We start from the raw sequence: 7500 nt of genomic DNA on the forward strand, positions 1-7500 counted from the left end.
GTGATGTAAACTGAGTTAATCACATGGTACAGTGGTGTAAATGGAGTTAATCACATGGTACGGTGGTGTAAATGGAGTTAATCACATGGTACGGTGGTGTAAATGGAGTTAATCACATGGTACGGTGGTGTAAATGGAGTTAATCACATGGTACGGTGGTGTAAATGGAGTTAATCACATGGTACGGTGATGTAAATGGAGTTAATCACATGGTACGGTGGTGTAAATGGAGTTAATCACATGGTACGGTGGTGTAAATGGAGTTAATCACATGGTACGGTGGTGTAAATGGAGTTAATCACATGGTACGGTGGTGTAAATGGAGTTAATCACATGGTACGGTGGTGCGTTTCCTTACCTGTTCACACGCCTGGGCCGGTCAACCAGGTAACTCAGCTCTGCTCGTTGGTGTTTAGTCTAGAAACAGAACAGACGTATTTTCACCAGGTCAATATCGTCACCGTGTCGACTCAAATGTACACTGCCGTTCAAAAGCTTGGGGTCACCCAGACAATTTCACGTTTTCCATGAAAACTCACACTTTCGCAACAATTAACAGTTTCGAGCTGTGCTCACATAATTGCACATAATTGTTTTTTTCTAATCATCGATTAGCCTTTTAACACGATTAGCAAAACAATGTACAGATAAAACACAGGAGTGATGGCTGCTGAAAATGGGCCTCTGTACACCTATGTCAGATATTCTATAAAATATCAGCCGTTCCAGCTAGAATACAATTTGTCATTTACCACATTAACAATGTCTAGACTGTATCTCAGATCATTTTAATGTTATCTTCATTGAAAGATAACAGGGCTTTTCTTTCAAAAATAATGGACGTTTCTAAAGGGCCCTTTATGGTCCCACGTTCACGCAACGCAAGGACCACGCAGACGCTTCGACACAGTCGTGAACGTTTATGGTCCCGCGTCGGGTTTTAGTGAGCGGACCAATCACAGCCCCTTGCGGCCATCGTCGCCTCGACGGAAGGTTACAATTTTTGGGAGGCGCACGTCAGGCCCTTGCGGTGGACGCAAGGAGGGTCCGCAAGGACGTAAAGGGTCCGTAACCCCCTTGCGTTGCGTGAACGTGGGACCATAGAGAGCCCTTAAGTGACCCCAAACTTTTGAATGGTAGTGAACATCGGCCTATCGACCACCCACTCAGCTCCAACACATTGGAGTGTGGCACAGACAGCAAATCAACCCACATCTGTCGGGGATCCACGGCACATTCCTCCCTTTCACACTGAAACCTGCGTGACGTTTACATTCAGGGCATTTAGCAGACGCTTTTATTCAAAGCGACTTACAATAAGCACATTAGTCAGAAGAAGGAGAAATAACAACATAGCGCTACAGTCGGTACAGTGAGGATGTTCATAGAACCAAGTGCCAAGCACTAACAATCGTTAGGTTAACACATTCCCCGTCTACAACAGAGATAGCTAGGATAAGATGCTCCACAACCAAGTGCTTTTATGTTGGTTGTGTTTCCATGAGGAGGCGAGCATGGCCCCATCTGTTAATGGCGAGGCCAACATGGCATGGCCTTGTAAAAAGTGGCATGGGGAGGGAGGGGGGGGGGGGGGTATCGACGGTGCGGGGGACCGCTAAGTGAGTGAGCGGTGGAGTGGGTTAGGGAAGCAATTGAATGTGTAAATGATTGAGGCGCCGGTCGACTCTGAAACGGAACAACCTTTATTTGCACAGCCCCGTATGCTGCTTCGGCTTTCTACCATGAGCACATGGTAGTGTTTTTGTGTTTTTTCCTTTTTTTTGTTGTTCAAACTAACGGGCAACATAATAACAGGCGTAGCATAATACATATATAATTAATGTTACCCGAATTAATTAACCGGAATCAGCGTCTCCCTAAATGCATGCACATGCGCATCACACATGCACACATGCACACATGCACACGCCCCCACTCGCTCGTGCGCCCACACTCTCATTATGGCGCGCGCGCACACACACACACACACACACACACACACACACACACACACACACACACACACACACACACACACACACACACACACACACACACAAAATTGAATGGAGGCCTACTACAGAAAAACGATGCATTACATAATATGATGGACATTTCTATCATCATTATCGTTCGTGATGATTTGTTGACTGAATTTATGTCGAGAGCAGGTGTGTGTGTGTGTGTGTGTGTGTGTGTGTGTGTGTGTGTGTGTGTGTGTGTGTGTGTGTGTGTGTGTGTGTGTGTGTGTGTGTGCGTGTGTGTCGTTTCCCTACCTCGTTAGAGAGTATACTGCCGTTAGAGATGATGTCCGGCTGCTGGTCCCCGTAACTCGTGACCAAGGCCCCGCAGGGGTTGGTGTGGTCCGTGTCGGCGCTGCGCGACGGGCTGCACGGCTTCAGGAACATCAGGTCCGTCTTGGCCGACTCGGGCGTCAGGCACACCTGGTAGCAGTATGAGTTCTGGTTCTGGTGGTGGTGGGACCCGAAGCCCCCGCCCACCCCGCCCACCCCAGACTCCTCCACGGGCACCTGCCCCACGGGCCCCACGCCCGTGGTCACGTTGGTGCTCTGCACCAGCATGATGTCCGACTTGCTCAACTTCTTCTGCTTGCGTCCCCTCGCGGAGCGACTACAGCAGGCGCTGCAGCACAGGCAGCACTCGCCGCTCGACATCAGGCACGTGTAGATGTTGAGCTTCTTGTCCTTCTGGCAGCGCACCGCCAACACGATCATGGCCAGGAGGAACACGAAGGACACGGAGCCCAGCGCGATGATGAGGATCAGGGTGAGGTCCAGCGTGGTCTCTTTGGACTTGGAGGCCGAGCCCCGGTCCGCGCCGCCGCCGCGGCCCTCCACCACGCTGTCCACCAGGACGACGCTCACGCTGGCCGAGGAGGACAGCGGGGGCTGGCCGTGGTCCCGCACCTCGATCAGCAGGTTGTAGTAGCCCTGCGGGTCCCGCTTGGGGGACACGCGCCGGGCGGTCCTCAGCTCCCCGGTCCTCCAGTCCATGCGGAACATCCCCATCTCGTTGCCCCGCTGGATGCTGTACGACAGTCGCGCGTTCTCGCCGTCGTCCGAGTCCATGGCCACGACGCGCGTCACCAGGTACCCGGGCTCCGCCGAGCGCGGCAGGTGCTCCCGCGCCGTGCCGTTCTTCCCCACGGGGGCGATCACGGTGGGCGTGTTGTCGTTCTGGTCCACGATGATGACGTTGACCGTGGCGTTGGACAGCAGCTCGACCACGCCGGAGTCCTTGGCCTGCACCATGAAGCTGAACTCCTTCAGCTGCTCGTAGTCAAAGGAGCGCAGCGCGTAAAGGTAGCCCGTGTCCTGGTTGATGGACACGTACGTGTCCACGGACATGCCCTGGATCTCGCACTCCAATATGGAGTAGGTGATGAGCGCGTTGGGCCCTATGTCCGGGTCCAGGGCGCTCACGGCGTGGATGAAGGCGCCCGGCACGTTGTTCTCCGTCACGTACACGTCGTACACCACCTGGGTGAAGCGCGGCGCGTTGTCGTTCTCGTCCGAGACGTGCACTTTGATGGACTTGCTGGTGGCCAGCGAGGGCTGCCCCGTGTCCTTGGCCACCACGGTGATGGTGTACGCGTCGAGGCTCTCCCGGTCCAGCGTGCCGTCCGTCACGATGGTGTAGTAGTTCTTGAACGAGGACTTCAGCTTGTACGGCACGTCTCCCAGGAGCTCGCAGCTCACCTGGCCGTTCTCCGCCGAGTCGCGGTCGGAGACGCTGAACAGGGCGATCACGGTGCCCGGCGCGTCTTGCTCGCTCACCGACTCGGTCACGGTGCTGAAGCCGATCTCCGGCGTGTTGTCGTTCACGTCCACCAGCTTGACCAGAACTTTACAGTGCGCGGGCACCGCGTTGGCCCCCAGGTCCTTCGCCTGGACGTATATCTGGTGCGTGTTGCTCTCCTCGTAGTCCACCTCCCCGGACACCTCGATCCTCCCGGTTCTCGCGTCGATGCTGAACAAGTCCTTTATCCGCGGGGCGTTGTGATTGCTCAAAGAGTACACGATCTCGCCGTTCTGTCCCTCGTCGACGTCCGTCGCGTTGAGCTGGATGACCAGGGTGCCCACGGGAGAGTTCTCCCGCAGGCTCACCGTGTACACCGACTGGTCAAACGTGGGCGCGTTATCGTTGGAATCCAAAACTTTGACCACCAACAGCGCGGTGCCCGTGCGCTGCGGCACCCCGCCGTCCACCGCCGTCAGCACGTACCGGTGCACCGCTTGCTGCTCCCGGTCAAGCGGCTTCTCCAGCACCAGCTCCGCGAACTTGTTCCCGTCGCTCTGCGTCTGGACGTCCAGGTAAAAGTAGTTATTGTTCGTGATCGCGTAGGTGTTCAGTGCGTTGGTGCCTACGTCCGGGTCGAACGCGTTCTCCACCGGAAAACGGGTCCCCGGGATGGCGCTCTCCGATATCTCCACACTGATGTCCGTCTCGGGAAAACTGGGAGGGTTGTCGTTGATATCCATCACCTCGATCTCCACTCGAAAGAGCTCGAGCGGGCTCTCCAAAAACACCTCCAGGTGCAATAGGCACGGAATGGTCTGCTTGCAGATCTCCTCGCGGTCGATCTTCTCCTTCACCAGCAGCGCGCCGTTCTCCAGGTTTACCTCCAGGTACGGCGTCCGGGAACTGGGCACCGTCTGGAAGCGCCGGGCGGAAAGTTTCGTGATGTCCAGTCCTAAATCCTCTGCGATATTCCCAACGACCGAACCCGGGTCCTGCTCCTCTGGAACCGAGTAGTGGAGCTGGGAAACGGCTCCGTGCAGGAGGCAGGACAGGACGAGCAGCAGCAAACAAATCATCTCCACTGTCGTTCTGAAGTGCACTTAAGAGGATGAAAGCTCGCCTATACCACAGTTATTCATTCTTATTCAAGCTGAGCAGAAACGGGCATTTCCAGAATCCAGTGTCCGCGCGTAAACGCAGCGTACGAGACGTTTTTAAGCCCACACAGTTTTGAAAATCCTCTTGTCGGTGTCCTGGAGTCGCTGTGAGAGCAGAGTGGTGTTTCAGTCCCGGGCAGCAAAGCAGCCATCTGATCCCAGCGTCGATGCTTTAACCACTTCTCCTCCGGAATACGAGTTCTGGCGTCAGAGGAACCATCGTCAGACCGAGCCAAGACGCACCGCCAAACTCTTCTTAGTTAACCCCTCTTAAGCGGCTGTATCGGTGGAAGTCACCACATGCACCAGTGTCACACGCGAGGATAAATTTAATAAAACCGGATAAAACGACGCCAAAAAAATTTAAGACGCACAACTTATTTTTCTTTCTTTTTTATATAAATGAGGGCACACTGATGATCTGCACTGCACTGAACTCTCTCTCTTCCCTAAGCACCCTGAGTGGATGATGTGTTCAGCTCGGCTTCTATGAAGCGAGTGTGGGAAAGGGGTTGGTTTTACGCACAACTTATTTCCCTACGAGCCAATGGCGTGCTCGATAAGCGGCGGTGATTGCACCTGATTGGTCCGCCACAACGCCAGCCAGGACAGAGCCTGGCCCTTTTTAAACAACCAGTAAAGTGTGGCCGAGACTCTTTTCTGCTCTCTCTCTCTCTCTCTCTCTCTCTCTCTCTCTCTCTCTCTCTCTCTCTCTCTCTCTCTCTCCCTTTCTGTCTCTCTCTCTCTCTCTCTCTCTCTCTCTCTCTCTCTCTCTCTCTCTCTCTCTCTCTCTCTCTCTCTCTCTCTCTCTCTCTCTCTCTCTCTCTCTCTCTCTCCCCCTTTCTGTCTCTCTCCCCCCCCCCCTCTCTCTCTCTCTCGTGATAAAAAGCTCAGCAGCGGATACAAATGGCGCGACGGGGGCTACCACATAATAACAACAATAATAATACTTGTTATTATAATCACTATTATTTAAATAAACATTTGGACAAACTCCGAATTGAGCAATGTTGTTATGATATATTGAACAGGGTACACACTGCAAGTGCCAGTGTAACACGAACCATTTAATAAAGCTTTATTTGAATTCATGACGAAATTGCGTTACCGTACTTTATGCCCTTGACGCAATCATTTCGTCGGTTTGATATTAAAGGGGGATTCTTCCTAAATGAATATGAATGAGGTTGTGAAGCGATGGAATGCCCGTAGCCAAAGACAACAATGTACGGCCTCGGCACGAGAGAGAGCGAGTGACGCAACCCCCCGCGGCTCCGGGGTCGACTCCGCGTTCACCCACCACCCCCCCCCACCCCCCCTCCCCCCACAACCAGCGTCCACGCGCACGCACGCACGCTCTCTGTCTCACACGCATACGAAAACACTGTCTGGTCTGTCTATCTGTGTGTCTGTCTGTCTATCTGTGTGTCCGCCTGTCTGTCTATCTGTATATCTGTCTGTCTGTCTGTCTATCTGTGTATCTGCCCGTCTATCCATCTATCGCCGATGTGTCTGTCGGTCCCACCAGAGTAGCATTTTAGGAGACGTTAGATTGATCTATTGCATATAATTAAATATATTTCTTTATGTTTATTATAACGAAATAACTGAAGGTGCCTTATGGGGAACTTTAGAGCCCCAAATCTGACTCTTAACCCACACTCACTAATAGACTATTAGTTCCAATGTCTTCACTTTTTCATCATTCACTCCATCACATTTCGGTCTTTAACATACAATTGCATCATGCACTTTAGACTTTCTTAATTCTCAACCCGCGCCCTAATGAACACATGAAGACCTACTAGTGATGACAGGGGGCCCAACGGTACATCCTCCATAGCTTACTTGCATGGAAATCAAATGGGCGAAAAAACGTGCAATTGGATCTAATTATCACACATCTGTCATTTCAAGCGTAAATGATACTGCATTGACAAAACACAAACGAATCCGAACAGACGTGTCTGTGCGGCGAGGGGACAGTAGCAGCAGCAGGCGGTGTGCAATTGTGCAACTCATCATTCACCGCAGAAAACAAAAAAAGGAGACGTTGGATGCGTTCCCATCCATATCACAGCCGCGGCTGTGTGACCGAATCAAGCTGACACCGTGGTGGGATCTCGTGGCTTCTCCTGGAACAAAACACAGCTCACAAGGTGGATCATCCCCCCATTCCCTTCATGTGTTACAGTAGCCAACATCTCCCCCTGGCGATTGGGAACGGTACTGTTGTTTATGTGTTTTTAAGGATTTGAACGTTGGGGTTACGTGTGGTTATGTAAAGGAGGTGGATAGTATGGATCAGACTATGTTTGGTTTACTGTACTGTTCTGTGAAATACTGTTCCAGTACAATCTGCTTTTGTTGTGGTTGTTGTGGTGTTGTTCTGTGTGTCAGCCTACTACATGATGTGTGCGGTTGAGGGGTGGATGATCAAGTCGATGATTGTTTTAAGTGTGGTCACACGACATCTTGACGTCTGGTTCCCCCCGGCAACCGGAGCACACTTTACAGCCATTATCTTTTTCGTTGTGAGAGCATGTATAATTTAATGGCCCCCAAAAAAATGACAAATGGC

The 7500-nt window shown here is 52.3% G+C and overlaps 1 protein-coding gene across 1 annotated transcript in view; it reads right to left on the reverse strand.

Annotated features, from left to right (window-relative positions):
* Positions 1-4838, reverse strand: part of pcdh10a (protocadherin 10a) — a gene marked incomplete at both ends in the record, with an annotated part of 7173 nt that extends 2335 nt beyond the window's left edge. The window contains 2 exons of the mRNA XM_084465338.1: positions 2294-2468; positions 2511-4838. Coding sequence (XP_084321464.1) covers positions 2294-2468; positions 2511-4838 — 2503 coding nt within the window. The remainder of the gene's footprint in view (positions 1-2293; positions 2469-2510) is intronic.
* Between the last annotated feature and the right edge of the window lie 2662 nt (positions 4839-7500).

This window comes from Micromesistius poutassou (assembly GCF_964030765.1).
Source record: "Micromesistius poutassou genome assembly, chromosome: 3".
Taxonomy (NCBI): domain Eukaryota; kingdom Metazoa; phylum Chordata; class Actinopteri; order Gadiformes; family Gadidae; genus Micromesistius; species Micromesistius poutassou.